Raw genomic sequence first — 20124 nt, forward strand, 5'->3', positions numbered from 1 at the left:
ACAGCATATCTGATGGCTTCGGGAGAAATGTGCAGAGCAGTGCATATGGTTTTTGGTTTTACACTTTTCTATATAGCTCCTTCCACGCGCCCCAGACTGCGGGCTAATGTAAGCACAGCTTGTTTTATTCCGGCGTCGCGTTACCGAGCTGTGAGCACAGCTCTGTGCAGGCTTTGCTCTCCGTGAACGCTCCCCTGCTAAAGCACAGAAATAAGGTTGTGGGAGGTACTCATCCACAAACAAAAGGAGAAGCCTTTCTGCACTAGAACAAGACTTAATTTTCACAGGGCTGCATAAAAGTGTATGTAATTGCATGCATTTAATTGAGCAGAAAAGAAAACAGAAGCCAATAACGTCGGCACCTCAGGAGTTACTGGGCCAATTTCCACTTTCACATGGGGCCGAATGGAAGGACACAGTCTGTACAGTATCTCCTGGGATACTTTCACTTTTTAAATTATGATAGCAGGTCTGTGTATTAGGTGTGTGACTGCTTTCTTTGTCCAAGTGCTACAACAGCCTCAGAAAAAGAATTAAATTATGTTAAAGTGATTTCTAGGGAGCTGGAGGCTCTGAAAAGGAACGTGAGTTGACCATGTTTGTGGAGCGCGTTTGCTAGAAGTAAAATTTTTTACAATGAGGATGGCAGAACACTGTCCCAGGTTGCCCAGAGAGGTGGTGGATGCCCCATCCCTGGAAATATTCCAGGCCAGGTTGGACGGGGCTCTGAGCAACCTGATCTGGTTGGAGATGTCCCTGCTCCTTGCAGGGGGGTTGGACTGGATGGCCTTTAAAGGTCCCTTCCAACCCTAACCATTCTATGATTCTGTGATTCTATGAAAAACAGAGCCATGAGTTCTGCTTTTTCTGTAGCCCTCATCGAAGACCACTGAGAGCTGGATGGATTTGCTTAGCACAGGCATCTGGCAGCACCCGAGATGCCCCAGGGAACTGAGAGCATCTCAACAGGGCAGCAGATCTGGTATAAAACCTAGAGAAGGCTAAGACCCTTCTGTAGCAGTGACTGGAGACCACGCATTGTGCTTGAGAGCATGTTCCTAGCACCAGGCACCTACCTACTGGGACCTCAGACATCAGCCATCCCAGCCTGTACGTCCTTATTTACCAGGCTGGATGTGTTTGCTAAAGACTTGGTGTAAAATGAAACTTAGTCTTTAATGCACCCAAAGTGATAACATTGCCAAGGTTTCATGGCATTTGTTTGACCAAATGAGCTAACATATGAGGTCCTCTCTGTGTCTGTATGCAAGAATGGTTTGCTTTTTTTTTTCCCCTAGAATACACCAACTTACAACATCATTTAAATTGAAATGCAAAGCTGGCTTTAGCCTTGCCCTGAGCTACAAGAGCAGAAATTGTAATGTACTGAACGTGAAGGAACTTCCCGCTCGCTACTGCAGCTCCAGAAGTTGAACCCTGAAGGCTGAATAATTGTTGTTTCCTGTATTAGTTTGTAACAATTTATGAGAGTAGGAAGGAACAAAAAAAAAACCAAAATTCGTTGCAATCCCTTGGGCAAATTGGGGATATGAGAGTTTCATTTACTGGAGCGAAATTCAGGTTTAAAAATAGTCCAGCTGCAAAAAAGGAAAAACTAGGGAAAAAAAAAGAAATGTTTGCAAGGTGTCTTTCTAGATCTCCACAGCCTTGTCATCTGTGTGTTACAAGTATGGATTTAAAGTGTTATTGTGCTTAGAAGCTGTATTGCAGAAGGAAGAAGGCTTCAGCTACTCCTTGTTTAAAATAATTCACTGATTTATTTTTTTTTCCCCAGCTAACTTCTAACCTGTGATCACATTTCAAGTGACTTAGAGCAGAGGGTTTTTATAGATGGCCAATGTATGATTCCTCCAGAACGGTGTTCCCTGGGCTCTTTCAAGCTTTTATCACTGCTCACATTCTCAGGGAAGAAACAATGTTCCCTGTATATCCCCATGAACAGCAGAAATACGTTAGCAGGATTTTCTAAAAGTTGCCTTCATTCTGGTCCCAGTGAAGTCAAAGGAGATTTTACCATTAATTTAAATGGTAATGTACATAGAACAGTGCCCAAGTGCCTTTGAAATCCCACTGCACCTTATGCTTACAACCATCTGATAGCTTTAGATTATAAGGCATTCTGCACTGGAAAGATTTCTTCTTAAAAAGGAAGCAGTGAGAGAAAGGAATGAAGCAGTGAGATAAAGTTCTCTCTCGAAGGGCAAACCAAACTCGGACCAAATGTGGCATGAGCTTCTGAAATGGCCGAGCTTGTTCTTTATTTGCTCCCCAAACTATTCCCACTTAGTCCTTGTTTCTGTAGAACAGAAGTTCAAAAATAGTGTACAAAAAAAACTGGTTTTGTGGCATTTTCAACTGGGCTTGGAGTCAAATGTGCTTGAAATAGCGTGAGAAGACCTGACATTGTGGTGAGAGCTGTTCGAGTACCTGGGTAGATATCTCAAGCCAGATCTAGAAGCAAAAGTACAACTCAAGGGAAAATGTGCTCACATGATGTACTGTCAAATTTGGCAAACTCAGCAGCTCTTGATGGTTTCAATAAGCAACCCAAACTGATCCTGAATGCCAAACCTTTTGTGTTTCACTGTCACCTTTTAAAATGACCCAGCCTCTGGAGTCGCTGTTGGCTGGAGCGGGAGTTTGCTGTCAGCACACCAATGGAGATGTGAGGCATCTGCCATTGCAAATGGCTTTCTTTTTTAAAAAATTCTTACAGAGAAAGAGTAGGGGGAAAAATAACATGCAATTGGATACTGTGATTACTGTACTTCACTCTGACTTCCCAGAATCAGGAGTGATTTAAGGAGCTGTTTAAAGAATTGCCTGCCTGTTGCCCTTTTCCTAATTTAGCATCCCTGTACCTGCATGGGAAGGTTAGAGTTCCACTGGGATATGAGAGCGAACAGGGTTGTATGCATGGATCTTTAATTAAAACAGACCTCCCAGGCTTCAGGAAAAGAAAAAAAAAATCAAAACCTGGCACATCATCAAGTGGCATTAGCAGTATCAGCACCACGCGAGGTGCCCTACAGAAGAGGAAGCTGTGAAAGAGCACTCAGAAATAATGACTGAGGCTCCGTGATGCTGTCAAGACGTTCACATCCCTGGCTGCCAGGTGTAGATTACTTGAGCTAGAAATGTAAAAGCCTTATAAAGCACAAATGAAGCAGCAAAACTGAAATATCAGCAGGTGAGGATGTACCATACGAAGCAGTCGGTCCTTTCAAACTTCAACTGGGGAAGGAAAAAGAGGAGCAAGAGAATACCAAACCCAGCATTTCTGCATTGCATTTGTTTCCAGGGCATTTTTTTTCCCCTTTCTTTTTTTTTTTTTTTTGGCTCATAATGTCAAATCTGATGTTTCGAGATATCTGAAACCCGCTTTATCCCCTCTCACCTCCACGTCTCCCTTGGCATTGTTATCACTATTACAACGGCAGGTGACAGTTCTCTAGGCTCAGAATCCAACCTGCCCTGCAGTGAAATTCAATTAAGTAGCATCATTTCTTTGAAAAATAAACAAGACTGCAAGCTCTGCAACTGGGAAGTAAATTAAATGTGTTCACAGAGCTTCAGAATCTTCTTTGCCTTTCATGTTATACTGCCTGACTTCCTATTAAAATTATTGCTAACGTCGTAGTCGGGGCAGTGACAGGGAGCTTTTTTTCTGAGAGAGAGATGTTATTGCAATGAGCTTGTAGGTGACAGCTTTATCCTGGACAGGCAGATCTCGGAGAAAGAATGTGTGGCTTGCTGAGGTTGCTCTGGTGCAGCAGCAGAGAGTAAGGTGGAATTACTTCACTCTCCCATGGGATGTAATTCATTGTAGGGTTAGAGGGATGCTGTGCACTCCTCATGGCCCTTTTGCACTGGTGTGCCTCACACAGAGGATTTCAAGGTGAGATATGAACTGTGGAATCTACCTACCTGCTCCCTCCCTCACAGCAAAGCATCTTCTTCAGCCAGGGGAGCATGGCCGGGCAGAAAATAGGTCAGTGGACAGCCAGGAACAATTTATTTCTGTGTGACAATGAATATAGGTATTTATTTGATGCAGTAAACAGATCTCCTGTAAATATTTTATTTTACTTCCAGTATTTTTTTAATAGACTTACTTTAAAAAAAAAATAATGCATCTGTGTATACAGAGGGTTGTCATTTACAAGGAAAAGGTAGAACATTTTATTACACCAATCAGTATATATACTGTATCTCCCTGGGTTGGTAGATTGGAAGACGTGGCAATTTACTTCATGCTCAGCAGCTTCATACATCTTCCCATCAGCACAGAGATTCTGAGGCCATTTCTTGTGTAGAGGTGGAGCAGACCACTAGTTGAAGAGGCCAAACAGTGAGGTTACCTAAAAAACCCCTACTCTTTTCTTTGCATCTCACTTCTAATATTGAACATTCTCATTGGTGAAACAAGTTTCATTTTCTTTGAACCTTCGTTCCAGAACCTGAGATTAGCACTGATTCGTTAAAGTATCATTATTCTACTGTAGCGCTATTCCTACGTGTTTCTGACACCAAACGCTGCCAGTTCCAGAATAACGCTTTGAGGTTATTGGATGAAATAGTTACATTTAGAATCATAGAATCATAGAATGGTTTAGGTTGGAAGGGACCTTCAAAGGTCATCCAGTCCAACCCCCCGGCAAGGAGCAGGGACATCTCCAACCAGATCAGGTTGCTCAGAGCCCCCGTCCAACCGAGCCTTGAATGTTTCCAGGCATGGGGCATCCACCACCTCTCTGGGCAACCTGTCCCACTGTTCCACCACCCTCAGTGTAAAACAATTTTTCCTAATATCTAATCTAAACCTACCTCTCTCTATTTGAATTCATACAGCCACACTGCCCTGAATGGCATTTAATCAGTTCTTAGAAAGCAGTCCTGGTGCTTATTAACTCCCAGGAAAGCTACTGCCTTCAATTCCCAGCGAGATAACTGGTTTTTCTTTGCCAATAGATAGTTGCCTCTAGATGCCTAGGGAATGATGATGCTTGGTGGCAAGTGTAGGCTATAAAATATTTATCTGTAACACACAATTGTGTTACTGCAGCCTCTAATAGGATTTGGTGTCAGGCAAACATCTGCCTTGGCCTCTGGCCCAAAGATAGAGAAACAGGCTATTAAGTTGAACGTTGCATAGTAAATAAATAAAGTGGAAATACCGTTAAAGTAGCTGTACCGCTGACCAACGAACATGGTGAGTATGTAAAAGAGAAGTCCGTCAAGCATCTAACAATTTGTCTGCCTCCTTAATATGTTTATTGCATTTCATCTGGATAAAGGTAATTCACGTTGGGAATTGTAAGCCAGGCTGACAGACCTTTACGGAGCTCACCACAGTCGAGTTGGCTTTCACGGGGCTCTCCATCAGCAGCAAAGTGGTCCCCTGAGCAGACCACGAGCCTGGGAGCTTTGTGGCTGTCACATGAGCCAGTTTATGATATGAAGCAAACGGTGTATTTGCCTAAGCCTCAGATTACGAGCCTAAAAAAAATGGGAATGGTAACAATTAGCAATTTCCTATTGAACTCAGTGGTATCCTTAAATGCAAGATAGTATAGTGTGAAGTCTTCTGGGTATGGGCAGGATCGTGCCAATTGATAGCATCTCTCAGAGTAAGGAGTGATTGCAGTGGGAAAACAAGCAACGAGATAAAGATTTCAGCCAAGTTTCCCTCAAAATCTACCAACTGTGAGATTATTCATACTGGAAAAAGTCCCCTTGAGAAAAAAGGCAAAAGTCCCAAGGTATCCTCAGCAGCTGTAAGTCAACGTGGTGCATGAGGTAAAGCTGGTTTGCTCCAGACCATGATCTGTTTCTTTCTCTGCTTTGATAATTAAAGCTTTTGAGTGAGAAGGACTTTAAAGAGTACTTCAGAAGAAGAGTTTTGCTCTTGGAGAAGTCTAGGCTTTCACACTTAATGAATGTTTTCCATCTCTCGATTTTTATGAATCTAGAAGCACTTCTGTACATCCTCCTTTTCCTGAGCGAGGCAGGCTGGACTAAGGTGGGGAGTAAGACCTCAGACCAGGCATTTCTGTATTGTTCTCCAAAATGAGACAGTGGGGATCTGAAGGCAGCGTGTCTCATTATGTCATTTACTCCTTCTCTCAGAGGAGAACTGGATGTTTACAATGTTTGTTTGGGAAATTACTTGTTTTTTCAGTTGCTAATTAGATTTTGAAGCTGGCAGAACAATTGCTTCCATATGCAAGCTTCTGCAATCCTAATTTGAAGCCACACCACCTTAAGTTTTGCAGGTCTGTCCCCAGTGTGAGTTCTTTGTTTTTGGGAGGTTTGCTCCTCCTGCCATTGGTTGTTGGAAAGTGATATGGGAGCTGCATTTTCAATGTTCTCTCTGAACATAATAGCAAAACCATATGAAAACATCATGCATCATTGGCTGACCCTCCAATTAATAATCTTTGCCCTTACCAGCTGGTGTCAATCAGATCACTTCAGAGATCTGGAAGCCAAGAGAAAGCTGTGGGAGTCAGACTGAAAGCAGAGAACATCTATCTCTTTCCAAAAAGAATTGTCCGTAGTCTCACAGAGAACTTTAACAATTACATACAACACAACAAAACAAAACATTGTCATGATTCTCTCAAGTAGTTCCCATGGCACTAGTCTTAAAACACCATATGGAATTTTGTATGTGTTAGAAAATATCATTTTAATTATGTGTAACTGCTGACAGAATAAGCTGTAGAATGGAGACTAGAACCTAGCCATGGCTGCAGTGACCTAGTTTTATTTATTAATTGACCGTTTGTCACCTCTGTAGCGATGTTGACCATGGATGTACTTAAAAGACAGAACGTTGCTTTGGGCTACTCACTTAGGGGCTCCCTGAACATTAGAATTTACTCTCCTATCATCTAAGCCCATTAGATATTAGTTTGGCTAAGTCCTCCCTTCTGAAAATTCATCCATTTGATTCTTCATTCTTCCTAGGGTTGCCCCATCATGACTTCCTGATTTCTTATGCCAAGTCACTCTCCTCCTCCTGTTTAGTTTGAAATTTAGGTATTAGAGGAGTGTGCATGGATGTGTTACGTGTACATTTCAGAAGGGCCAGAAAATAGACTCAGCTGTCCAACTGGCACAGCCTGTGACCACTGAAATGAAAGTCAGTCCTGGGATGAAGACAGAGGTTTTTATGGGAAGTCTTAAGTGAGTGTGACTTGCGAATGCCTGCAATCTTCAAAGTAAAATGAAATTCCAGTTTGTGATTGTACCTAAGAATATCATAGAATCACAGAATGGTTTGGGTTGGAAGGAAGCTTCGTAGGTCACCCAGTCCAACCCCCCTGCAAGGAACAGGGACATCTCCAACCAGATCAGGTTGCTCAGAGCCCCATCCAACCTGACCTGGAATGTTTCCAGTATGGGTCATCCACCACCTCTCTGGGCAACCTGGGCCAGTGCTCTACAACTGTCATTGTAAAAAATTTTTTTCTAATATCCAATCTAAATCTACCTCCCTCTATTTTAAAGCCATTACCCCTCGTCCTATCACAACAGGCCCTGCTGAAGAGTCTCTCCCCATCTTTCTTGTAGGCCCCCTTGAGATACTGGAAGACTGCTATCAGGTCTCCCCAGAGCCTCCTCTTCTCCAGGCTCCTCCTCTTCTCCAGGCTTATATATAAGTAGGACCATGCTCAGTATTGCACATGCAACTCTCAGACTTGTTGCTCACAAGCCTAAGTCGCAAGCCTTGTTTGTTCACATCAGCTCTGGATTTCATGAGAAAAAAGCAGGTTTATTTACTGCTTTCTTTATGCAAATACTTTTTGAGCTGTTTGGGAGCAGCTTTGAGGCAAAGATGTACTGCATGAATCTTCATCCAGTACCTCAAGGGAGCCTACAGGAAAGATGGAGAGAGAACACTGGCCCAGGTTGCCCAGAGAGGTGGTGGATGCCACCAAAAATTCATGTTTCTCAGTTATGTGCATATGCATCAGTAAATAATTGTTTTTTTTTTTAATTTTTGCATATATTTCTTGAAAAGAAGACAGAAAGGCTTTAAAGGTTTTTAAAAAAAAAGCATGGAGAAAAATGCATAAATCAAAATTATTTTTTTGTTTTGTTTTGTTTTCACCAGTGAAATTAAAACATCACAAGCTTTTGAAGGCTGTATACTAATATTAACTTTTCTTTTACAGGATAGATTTGTGTTTATGCCTGCTAGTAAGGGAGAGTTAGTATACTTAAGTACCAGTATAAATGTACAAGGCCCGAGTTGCTGTTTCTTTATTCTAGGAAACGTGGCTGATATTTGATTGGAATAAAGATGGCAACTCAAGCCCAAGGTGTTGAGTACATGCCCTGATTGTATTTCCAGACACCGGAAAGTGAATATCTGCTGAACTATAGAGCTTAAGTGTTAGAAAACTGACGGCACTTCCTTGTACCTACCTTGCTGCGTGGAGCTAGCTGATTGTGAGATGCCTGATGCCAAGACTTAAAACATCAATGCTTGAAATTGGTCTTATTATTTAAAACTGCTGTTGTCATTTCTGAAAGATTAAATTGCACCACATCCTTCGGAAAGCTCTGTTGTTTGGAGAACATCCATCCAGAAACAGACTTCCTTTCATTTGTGATTAGAAACTAATCTGCACATCTCTGCTGCAGCTGGTTCTCTTCACTCGCACCGATAGGAAGTTTACAGATGTCTTTGCTACCACGAGGCCTCACGAAGTACATCTAGGAAAGCACGGTCATTATTCACCCGGCTGAGATTTTCACCCCACTGCATGATAGATGTACCACCAGTGCCCCTCCTGTGTGATTGAATGCAGTTTTAATCTGATACGCATCTCCTGCTGAGAAAACGTGAAATAATAGTGTGGAATGAACCATGGCGTTCCATCATCTTTCCAGGCCTCACTCACGTTTACTCAATCTTCACTCACAGCTTAGTCAAGAAAATAAAATTGTTTTTGTTCTGTTTTGTATTTGTGATGTTTACCAGCTTGTGTTCTTTTATGAAAGAAAATTTTTAGTCCAAATATTCTGAACTGTCCACAAAATAGAAGTGCTAGATAACATTTTGCTTACCTGTTGACTTCCCTTGAAAGATGAATAGCCGGTGTTTTTGCCAAAGTCAGGGAATTTAAGATGATAACTAGAAACAAAAGAAAATGTGGAATAGTCCCATTCCTGTTCCACCAAAATACGATATTAGCCCCGGCACCTTGGGCTGTTCGTATAATATTGCAGAACAAACCAGAAGAAATAATATTTCAACAGGCAGAGAAGATGAACCAAGGGTCTGTGTTCAGTGAACTTCATGGGGGAGATTTCTATCATAGCTCAGCTCTGTTTGGCACAAATAAATGCCCCAAGTTCACTTACTTGACTCAACAACATCAGACCAACGATGCGTGTTCTGCCATGAGAAGGGCGTGTATTGCTTCTCTCCTATCAATTCAAAGAGAGAAAATGGTTGGAAAAATAAGCAGGAAGAAAAGACATTTGGAAGTTTTCGGGTACTGAGTGAGGACAAAGCTTGGTGGGTGCTGAGCAGTGGGATTTGCAGTCGCTCCGCACTAGCGTGTCATGGTTGAGTTGTCCGTTGGTGTCAATGGATGAGTGCTGTTCAGTGAAGCTCAGAAGAATGCTTTCGGCCCCATGTGCAGCGATTGCTTTGAGGTTTCAACCATCCTGCTATCCATAGCGCCCCCACCTCCTCCAACCTCAGAAGTGTTTTCTTGCCTAAAGAAGTATCTTAATTTCTTTTTTTTTCCAGAATCAGTGGATAATTGTCCCAGTAATTGCTATGGGAATGGAGACTGCGTGTCTGGGACTTGCCATTGCTTCCTTGGCTTTCTGGGCCCTGACTGTGGCAGAGGTAGGAGTTTACACTTGATTGACTCTTCTCCTCTCTCCTTTGGTTAACATTTTTCTTGTGGAAATTATATTCATGCCTGCGCCTGTTACAAAGTACACCTCACCCAGCTTGGGGAAGTTGCTGTAGAATGGAAACGGGTCGGATCTGTGGATTTGTTTGTCACTTGCCGTGATTGCCGTGACCTTAGCAACAACACAACCCCCGAGCTGCGTATGGACAAGCAAAATGTCACACAGGGAATTTTCTCCCTGGGAGTGACTTTAGAAAACCTGACTTAAAAATGTGACGTTATTGTTTCTTTAGCAGAGCACTCTGTCATTGTGTGGCACGACCCTGTAATGATACTTTCTTTTAAGACACAGATTATGGAAAATGTAAGTACCTTTTTCATGGCTGCAGGCCTTGCAAGCCTGACCGAGCTGTGAAGGATCGCTGAAGGCTGGCTGTGGGGAGCGGGGCAGGGTTAGAGGGAGGTTAGGAGTTGGAAATGGCAGGAAAAACTGGATACTCTGGCCAAAAGTGAAAAAAAATTGGGATGACTGGGAAGCAGGCTTACCCCAGCAAAAAAAAAATATAATACATTCTGCTCAAGTGAGAAGTATTTTTAATAAATGATTTTGGAAGGGTTTTACTTTGACCTGAAATTTTTAGGTTATTTAAACATTTAAAAAACAAACTGAAGTACTTTTAGTAAGAACATATTTCAGACCAAGAAATCAAAACGTTGCATGTGGGAAATGCCAGAATGCTGTGCATCAACCTTTTCAAGGCCTTTTTTTGGCTCGAACGGTCCAACAAACTAAGTGCAGATTTATAAATCAGAGGAGGGAGGTAGTGTAAAAAGTTAGTGCCCACACAAGGAGCTTTGCTAAGGCAACAGGTCAGGCCTTCACCCCAGCCCATTGCTTCTTTGGAAGGCAGATTGGCCTCTTCCCAAGAGAGAGGTCTAAACTCTCCCCAACCCCACGTCCTCTCCTCCTCCGGCTGAGCTTGGGTCACATCGCTGTAGCCCGGCCAAGAGATAAGGACGGCCGCACACTCTGCAGGCGGGGAGCTCTCTGCTGAGGCGGTGTGGTCTGGGCTAAAACCCCGGAGCTGTTTCAGAGTTCACAGCCCAGGAAGATGGATGTGATGATCTGCATCCCCGAGAGCTATTATGTCAAACTTCTTGCTGACTCGGGTTACACTTGGTTTGCGTTTCCTTACACTTGGTTTGCATTTCCAAGCTCCTTTTCAAATCTGTAGAGGTAGAGACAAAAGTCTTTTTCTGTCTCCCACAGCATATTCCTGCTCACACCTCCTAACTTTACTTAGGGGCAGAAGTTCAGGGTTTGTTCCCTCCAAGGCTCCCTGCAGAGTCAGTGGAGAAGGAGAAGATCCTTCACTGTGAGTCAGAATATTTAAACTTTTGCTCTGAATCCACTTGCAGAGGACCTTACCTCCCTTCATCAGTCTCTGCTTTTAGGAGAACAGATTAATACCTGGAGTATCAAAATGCTATTTGTATACGCATTTCCACTCTGTGGCCTTGTTAAATGGATCGTCTTGCTGTGAGCATCCGATGCAAGGGCCCCAGCGTGGGGTTCCTGTTGGTTTTCAGGTGAAATTAAAACGCCGCTTTTGACTTACAAATCCCTCAGAGGGCAGCAACAGCAGCAACCGGCTGCTACAGTGTCTGTCTGCAGCCACATACCGGTCCCTGTACTGAACAGCAATCCTTAAATAAGCAGGTCTCTGCCCACTCAAAGTTTTCTAGGTCATAGATTTCCTGAGTGTTCTTCTGTTTCAATTCAGCCTTGTAATTCACCATCCAATTGGGTGGGAAAATGTGGAGCAAAAAGCCTTTCTGTTTTTAATAATGGTTAATTATTAATGTATTATTAACCAATTATTTTAAACCAAATAAATGAGAACAGATCACCAGACGTGTGTTCACGGGCTTTTTAGAGGCCTCCTTGAACATGGGAGATGGTGTTTTAAAGTTCTACATAAAGTAAACAAACAAACTAATTATCTTGCTCTCTGCTGGTAAACTTTACAAGAAGAGTGGTGTGCGTTTGGGTTGTTGCTGCCATAACCACACTAGAGAATTACTGTAATTTCAGCATCTTAGATATTTTTTGTTGGAATCTGAGTGATCAAACAATAATTACATATCTTTATATATGAAAAAGAGTTGCCCAAGTAGCAGTGGAAAAATTCCAGAGAGGTCTTTTGTCTTTGTTCATTATGGTATGGTACAAAGGAGGTCTTGTTCTTGCCGTTGCCTTGACGTTTGCAGTGGCACACTCCAGGTTGTGCTGAAGATGTTCTCCATAGAGGCCTGTGTAGAGTACTGGTCTTGTTGCAGATGGCCAGTCATTTATCTGATCTTGTACTGAGTGATCAGTTGCCTTGTCAGAAAACATGTAAGTCTTTCTCAGCAACCTCTCCCTGGTTAAAGGCAATTATTCTTTCTTCTTGTTGAAAGAGCGGGAGGCTATCCTCTTCCAGTGCCTTGAAAGAACAGGCTCCATTAGTGAGCATTTGAAATTTGGGACAGGGGGGTGGAAAATTCCATCAGACTAGCTGAAAAATGAAATTACAGACTTGAGTTTCCTGTGAACCATGTACACAACGCAGTGTATCTTAAACAATTTATGTCTCGTATAGTATAGATAGCTATCTCCTTGCAAATGATGCGCGTGAAATGCACTGCTGCAACGTGCTTCCTTTAAAGCGAGCAGAGGGATCCTCAGTAATAACAGTTGCCAAGTTCTTTTTGTTTCGAAACCTCTTTTATCTTGGTCAGGCAAATATAGTTCACTGCATATCAAATTGGCTTAATAGAGCTGGCAGTGCTCTATGGAGACAACAAGGATGGGTGTTATGCAATTACTGTCCAAAAAGGTAGGAAGAAAAGGAGAGGAATGTTGCCCTTAACCGTGTAAATACCTCTTCTGACTTGTACTCAGTCAGGAATGAAGCAAAAGAGGTACGTTGTCTTCATCACCTGCCTAATGCAGTTGAATTAAGCAGCAGACTGGAAAATTCCTTTCACATTTGTTCTGCATAAAAATGTTTTTAAATGCCTTTCTGAGGGGCAGATGAGAAGCACAGTTGCTCTCACTTAAGGATGATGGGCAACACTGAACGAGAAAAACCTGTGTTGAATATACGTCCCTGCAGCTGAGCTTCAGCAAAATGAAATTGAAGACAACAGGACTTAAGCAAGAAGAAATTTCAAGGGATAGTGAACAGGGGAAGCCTATTGTTTCTGAGGGACTGAAATCAGCAGCTTCCTTGGAAAAATCAGAACAGAGGACAAAAGGAGCATAAGGTGGCAGGTGTGGAGAATGGAAAAGGGAGATTGCATCATCAGAGAGGAGCTGAAGGAAGCTTAGAGAGCAGCGATGACCAAAGCTTTGGTCATGGAGGCTGGGGTCTGGTCCTTGATGCCCTCTGCTTCCTTGGGGAGCCTACTCTGTGTCCTTCAGTTCATCCCATCCTGCTCTGCCTGACATCTTCCAAATTTAGCTCAGAAAATGCTTAATCCATCATGCCACAGCTTGAGCTTGTCATCTTCCTCTGCCCTTTATCACATGGAAGAAATCCTGTATCTGGTTGGCCTTGAGTATCAGCCAACTTTGCTGGAAACGAGGATGATTTCAACTCCTTTTTAAACTGATCCAAGATCAGAGGGGTAGGTTTGGAGGGTAGGTTTGGAGAACATTTATTCCGGGAGCTTGGAAAGACTAGTGTCTGATGACAAATGGAGTCCAGCAGAGGTGATAACCAAAAAAGGGGGCTGGAGATTCAGTTGATGGCCTGACATGAGCTAAATCAGAGAAATAGTCTCAACGTGGCATTCTGGACTCTGAGGAAAGCAACAGAAACACGAAAAGCTGAGAATTGCAACAGAAAAACAGGGGAGTGATTTGTGTGCAGCTAAGGCCCACAGCAGAGACAGTGTCAAGGAAAGTATGACGTCTGGCAGCGGGTCAGGGATGGCAATAAGGAATCTAAAGTCAGTGGTGCTGCTGAAAGAAGACATCAGTACATTGAAAAGTCAGAATACAGGACAATTCTGAGTTTAGTTAGTGAAAAAAAAGCATGAGAGACACAAGGCAAAGAGATATTCTAGCTCAAGAATACTGTTTGTTTGCTTTAAACATTCATAGGAGAACACAGTTAACAGCTGGGCATCATCCATGTAAAATAATTGGTTTTGGCAAGTAAAAGAACAACATACCCCGCTGAAGACTGTGTATGAAGAATATAAATCCCATGCTGGACTCTTGTGCTCTTTTTTGACGTGAGAGCTGTGATCAATTGTGTTTTAACGGGATTTCTCTTCTCTTTCGCCAGCATCCTGCCCGGTGCTGTGCAGTGGAAACGGGCAGTACATGAAGGGGAGGTGCTTGTGCCATAGCGGCTGGAAAGGAGCAGAATGTGACGTCCCGACGAACCAGTGCATCGACGTCTCCTGCAACAACCATGGCACGTGCATCATGGGGACCTGTATCTGCAACCCAGGGTACAAAGGCGAGAGCTGTGAAGAAGGTATTTGCAAGATACGTTCAATTAGCCTTTTGCTTTGGTTGTCGTGATGTAATTACACGGATGGAGGCAATTTGGAATAGGGCTGGCACTTAGAGCCGTAATAGGGACCTTAGAGATACAATAGATGGATGCAACATAAACATGATGTGTTGTAATAACTTGTCGTTAGCTATCATATTTGTTCAATAATTGGATGAAAAGCCATCAAATGCTTCAGATAGACAAATCTCGTTGAAAGACCAGAACATCTAATCATGTGTTCAAATGTTCTTATTAACGCATTGTTGCCATTTACACATCTAAACGTATAATTACTTTTACAGTGCTTTCTTCTCTGCTGTGCTATGCCAAGTATTTTCCGTTGCTTACATACAAAAAATGGTGGCATGTGAGAGAAAGTCTCTGATTCTTGTCAGTTTTAAAAGCTTAGAAATGCTCAAGACTTGAATTAATTCTGCTTCAAAATCAGATACTCTTTTAATGGCTCTTCCATAGTTTTTTTCCTCACATTAGCCCCCAAACATTTTTCATTTACATTTAGATTTGAAGCTCAAAAACACAGTGCCTGTTAGCACTTATCATTAATCTTTTTGTGTAGGAAGTCACCTGCCACCATAAACCTTTGTCTTCCTGAGTCTGTGACTGCTTCTTATTGCTAAACGAAAAAGTGGACGGCTTGTAAGTCTACAAATCATTTGGACAGTTATAAAAATGCATCCAGAAGTTCAGCACTTTTGAAAATTATTCTCAAAATTCTATGCAGATGACCTGAAAAATAATTATATTTAAATTCTGCTTTTACAAGTGCATATGTAAGACCTCTGCACCACCTAATAGACTTAAGACATCCATTTGGTACATGTATAAGAATCACAATGGCTTGAATTAATTTATGGTTGTCTCTATGTATGCAGGATAAAGATTTATCTGAAATGGCTTTATTTTACGGACAATGAAAATAGGCTGAATTGGATTCAGACATTCAAATGGCATCTAGTCTAGCAGTTCTTTTGATGCATTAAACGTATAGGGAGTGGGGCATCTCTGATGTAACATGGCTTCAGTGTCAATAAATGTTAGAGACGAAGACGGTATCAACTCTATAACAATAAACCATCTCTTGAGAAAGCTTCATTTTGGTGTAAGAAAGCACAATTCAATGAAGCCGTGGGGCACGCAAAACCCAAAGATGGTGACTCTGAAGTCTCTTTAAAGCATCTCTATAGACCTCGTATTTACTAGATCATATCTTTAGTGGATAAATATAAATGAAAAGACTCTGATTTTGCCTCCAGCCAGACGTGTTTAATGTGTGTAAATCAGAGTAAGATTTGCCCTTTTTCTAATGGGAACCTTTTTTTCCCTGGTCACGTTTAAAGCAGAAAAGTCAGGCACTACTCAGTTATTTTATGTTATCACTGTAGCGGGGGACTGTCAGTCCCGCTAGGTGAAAACCTGAAAAGGGATGAAGAACAAAGAGAACATGATTTTTCTTAGGAGCTATTTAATATTTTTCCAAGTATGCATTTGTTTTTCATATGCAAGGCATAATTTGTACTGTGTTGTGAGAGGGGGAGGTAACTCAGAAATATGCCATGTGGGAAATCTTCAGGACATATATAAATATATATTTAGATCTAGTAAAAAAAGTTGATTTATGCTATTATTTACATTGCTTTTACTTTTTAATTTATCTTCTAAGAAGGACCATCTGGTATTGATTGCTTTTTATTATTTCTCAGTTCTCATAGCTTCACTGTTTAGTCCATGTTTATAATGGGTTTTCATTCCAGGGTTTCTTCTGTCTTTTCTTTCCCCACCCCCTAGAAGTTCAGCAATGTTTATAAAATATCAGCCAACAATCCTACATGATTTTTTCTTTTCTCCTTCCTTAGTTTATTGGCTCGTATTTTATAAGGCATGGGCTAAGCCAGTGAGACATTAAATGGAGGGGAGCAAATTTAAGCAGTGAAAAATGAGAAGTTACTCTTTGGGTACCGAATAAGCCTCATAACTTGTGTGACCAATGAAGCATGAAGCATATTGGGGAAAAGTGTAGAAGAGGCACTAGCCTTGCTTGCTGCGTGATTTATCTCCCTGGCAAAGGTTCTGCACAAGGCTGAACTATAAATGGGGCATTTTCCAACCAAGAATTAGACCATTTGGGACATTTTCCAAGCAGCAACACAGATGTATGCAAAACTTCTATTTTTTTCTCTTTTTTTTCTAAGTATACTAGATTTTCTCAGGTCTGCCCTCCTGTCCTGCTCCCCATCTCCTCTTCTCCTGGAGCTGAGCAGCTAAATTTGTCAGGCAGAACTCCCTAAAAATATACCATTGTACTTCAAATCCACTAAGCAATTGATTAAGAAGAAAGCAGAAGCCCGTAATCCTGTCCCAGGGCCCTTCCGATGGCGCGGAAAGCCTAAAAAGATACAGCTAGTGAGGCTGAGATTAAAGTGGCCATTGTGTGTGACATTTTCTGAAAGGGCTCATTTCAACATGAAAAATGGCCTTGGGATTATGATAAATGGGGGGTTCTGACATGCACATTCCCCTCCTATAATCGCCTGTGCTCGAGCTGAGATAGCAGATTGTCTGCCCCCTGTAAAACTCACCTTTTTCCCAATTGACCTTCAGAGGGGATGATTAATTGCCTGGAGGTAGCCCCTTGTCAGTTAGCCCCTGATCTTTGTTCTCTACGTTCAAACCATCTGCTGAGAACGTACGAGGCCGCTGGGCCATTTCGTAGCCCTTTTCTGCTTATTACTGCCGAGAGAGAACGAGGCCAGGGCACCAAGGGTCTTGTGCTAAAATTGGCACCCTAGCTCCCAGCTTGCTAACAGTGAAGGAGATTTATAGACTCATCCTTTCCAGCCTCTTACAATTTTCGAGGATTTTCCCAGCTACGAGCAGGGCTCCAGGAATCAAACAAAACAGAAAATGCTCTCCCGTGCCTCGGGATAGTAATTGCTGAGCCGTTACTTGTCAGGCTGAGAAGGTCTTTGAGAATCCAGGGAATTATCGGAGCAGCTGTTGTGTTTCCTTTTAAAGGTTTCTGGATCTTAAACAGGTCATTGGGATTCTTATTAGCTTTTGCAGGGGGAAAAAATGAGCTGCAAACCTGCTGCGTGTGCGGTGGCTCTTCCATGTTAGAGCCAGGAACCAGACAGCTTTCCTCTTGCTGCTTCCCCGGAATGACGCTCGGCACTGCTCTGCAGGGCGCTGCCGCACGCGGCGTCAAGAGATGGGAAGAATTTCCCCCTATATGCTTTTATCTATAAATAGGTGATCAACTCCTCCAGTCGTTTTTTGGGAGGGCATCTGGTGCGTTTCATGTTTTTCGATTGCTGGGTGAAATTCCCCCATGGGCAGAAGAGCTGGCAGTTGCCTAGAAAACACTTAACTAAAATAAATAAGATTATTAATTGATAAAAAATGAAACTAGAAGCAAACCAATATCCAAACACATATGATTTTGTTTTCATTCTTACTGTCTAAGGCTATGTTTACTGTGAAATTTATGTAAGTGTCCGTGAAACCTGTATAGGTTTCAGCACATTCTTCAATTTGAGCATGGAGTTTGCTGAGTAAGGACGTCAACTTCTGCTGAGTCTTTATGTAAAATTCTCTCTCAGAAAACCAGAGCTCAGCTTTGAATTCATTAGCAATAGTAATTTAGGTTATTCTAATAGAATAAATGTAGGCAGAATATGGGTGCAAGAGAATATTATTCTTATTCTATTCTTAATTGATATTACCCTGTTCTTACTAGAAAGATCATTTATTAGTGGATAAAAGAATGGATTTAATCATTAAATTTTTCTCTGTTTTTCATGTAAGTGTTTTAGGTCTTGCTGCTTTTTTGGGACACTGTCTTCTTGCACGAAGCATCTGGTTTGTGCACAACGAGGCTTTGCTTTCTGGTTGGAGCCTTGCGATACTATATAAGTTTGTGTAGATGGCAATCTGATCGCTTTTTCCTGAAATTCCCATTTGCTTTCCCTGTCTGCGTCCTCTTCCTTCTCGCATCTAGTGGACTGCATGGATCCTACCTGCTCGGGCCGAGGCGTGTGCGTGCGAGGAGAGTGTCACTGTTCAGTTGGCTGGGGAGGAACCAACTGTGAGACACCAAGAGCCACATGTCTGGACCAATGCTCCGGTCACGGGACCTTCCTCCCGGAAACTGGACTCTGCAGCTGCGATCCCAACTGGACTGGACATGATTGCTCAATCGGTAACGTCAACGGTGACTTTCTGTTGTTTTTTATTTTATTTAAACGTAAAATATTCAGACGTAGACCTGCAAAAAGAGTGCTACAAATGTGTTCCAGTAAAGCACGTATAGGGCATGGCTGGAAGCAGAAATGCCATAGCTCAACTGCATAAATAATTCTGCTTCCATTGCTGAGCGTGGAGTAATATAATAAGTAACCCCATTAAAGCCACCTAGGCTTGCTATCGTTCATCATATTGCTATGGATATAGTTGATGGTCTACATATAACCGCTTGTTCTGGTGTTAGCTCTCGATGAATCCCAGTAGCCTCCAAAGAGTCTGTTTTGATTTTTAGGCAATGACTAAATATTCTTTAGGTGGCTATAAACCAGAAGAGGTGGCAATCTTTCAGGTCTTGTTTCCCTTTGGAATTTAAGCTCTGTGATTTTCTAGGCTCAGCTAGAGGAGGATGAGTATCGCGTGAGGTTCGTACTAAAAGACTGTAAACACTGTCCTCTGTCAAGTGCAAAAATAAGTTTACTGAGTAGAAATATTTAATAGTACAAGCACCTACCAAGAAGACAGATTTTTATGGGTGGTTTTTTTATGGGTGTAGAGGTTTGGAACTGTGATCTTCCTTCATTCCTCAGCTGAATGGGCATCTTGCTCAAAATCTGCATCAGGTATCTGAAATGAAGTCTAAAGAAAAGCTATTCAGGAGCCTTTTCTTTTCTTCCAAACGCAATGAGCTTTTAGAAGCCACACTGAGAAGTGCTCTACTACATTAAACAGGCAGAACCTATGGAATCTTAATCTTTTGGCTTTTCTGCTGTATATTGTGCTCACAAACAAGAGACCACGGCAATAACAGCTTATTTACCCCACACAGCTGGGGTGGAACCAGGCCAAATATCCAGGGCAGCGCAGTGAAGGCAATGAAATGAAATGAATTTTCAGCAAAGCGACAAAATAAAAAAAACCTATTAGGACAGTAAATACAGTAAAAAAATTACATAAACAACATTTTCACTGAGGAATTACTATCATGTGTAAAGAAAATCGAGTTAACTGCTTGCAAGTATTTTAAGAGAGTAACTTTCAAGGATGGGGCCAACTGGATAAACTGGTATAAAGGATATTGAAAAAAATATTTTTGACAGTCATCATTTAGGTTAGATGTTAGGAAGCTTGTCGTGAAGTAAAATTGACTGGGCTGAAGAGGAGAACTACTTGCCTGGGGCTGAAACTAGGTTGATCAAAACTTTTGCAGATGTAGGGGGCGAAGCTATCCTGCATTGATAGGAGGATAAATTTGGTGTCAGGCTTTTACTTCCCCCACGTTAACATCTTCAGTTCCATACTCTATAGGTTCATTTATAAAACCACCATAAGAGGAAAGGTAGCCCTGTATTTCTGGTGATTTTGAAGCATAGTTCATAATTGAGTCATTATTCTGAGTTTATACAGTT

The 20124-nt window shown here is 42.0% G+C and overlaps 1 protein-coding gene across 2 annotated transcripts in view; it reads left to right on the plus strand.

Annotated features, from left to right (window-relative positions):
• The window catches only part of TENM4 (teneurin transmembrane protein 4), a 607238-nt gene that overhangs the window by 440697 nt on the left and 146417 nt on the right, over positions 1-20124 (plus strand). For both annotated transcript variants that reach the window (XM_086739706.1, XM_086739707.1), the window contains exons 12-14: positions 9794-9895; positions 14243-14437; positions 18474-18674. In XM_086739706.1, coding sequence (XP_086595832.1) covers positions 9794-9895; positions 14243-14437; positions 18474-18674 — 498 coding nt within the window. The remainder of the gene's footprint in view (positions 1-9793; positions 9896-14242; positions 14438-18473; positions 18675-20124) is intronic.

The sequence above is a fragment of the Chlamydotis macqueenii genome, chromosome 1, assembly GCF_036417535.1.
Source record: "Chlamydotis macqueenii isolate bChlMac1 chromosome 1, bChlMac1.mat, whole genome shotgun sequence".
In the NCBI taxonomy this organism is placed as follows: domain Eukaryota; kingdom Metazoa; phylum Chordata; class Aves; order Otidiformes; family Otididae; genus Chlamydotis; species Chlamydotis macqueenii.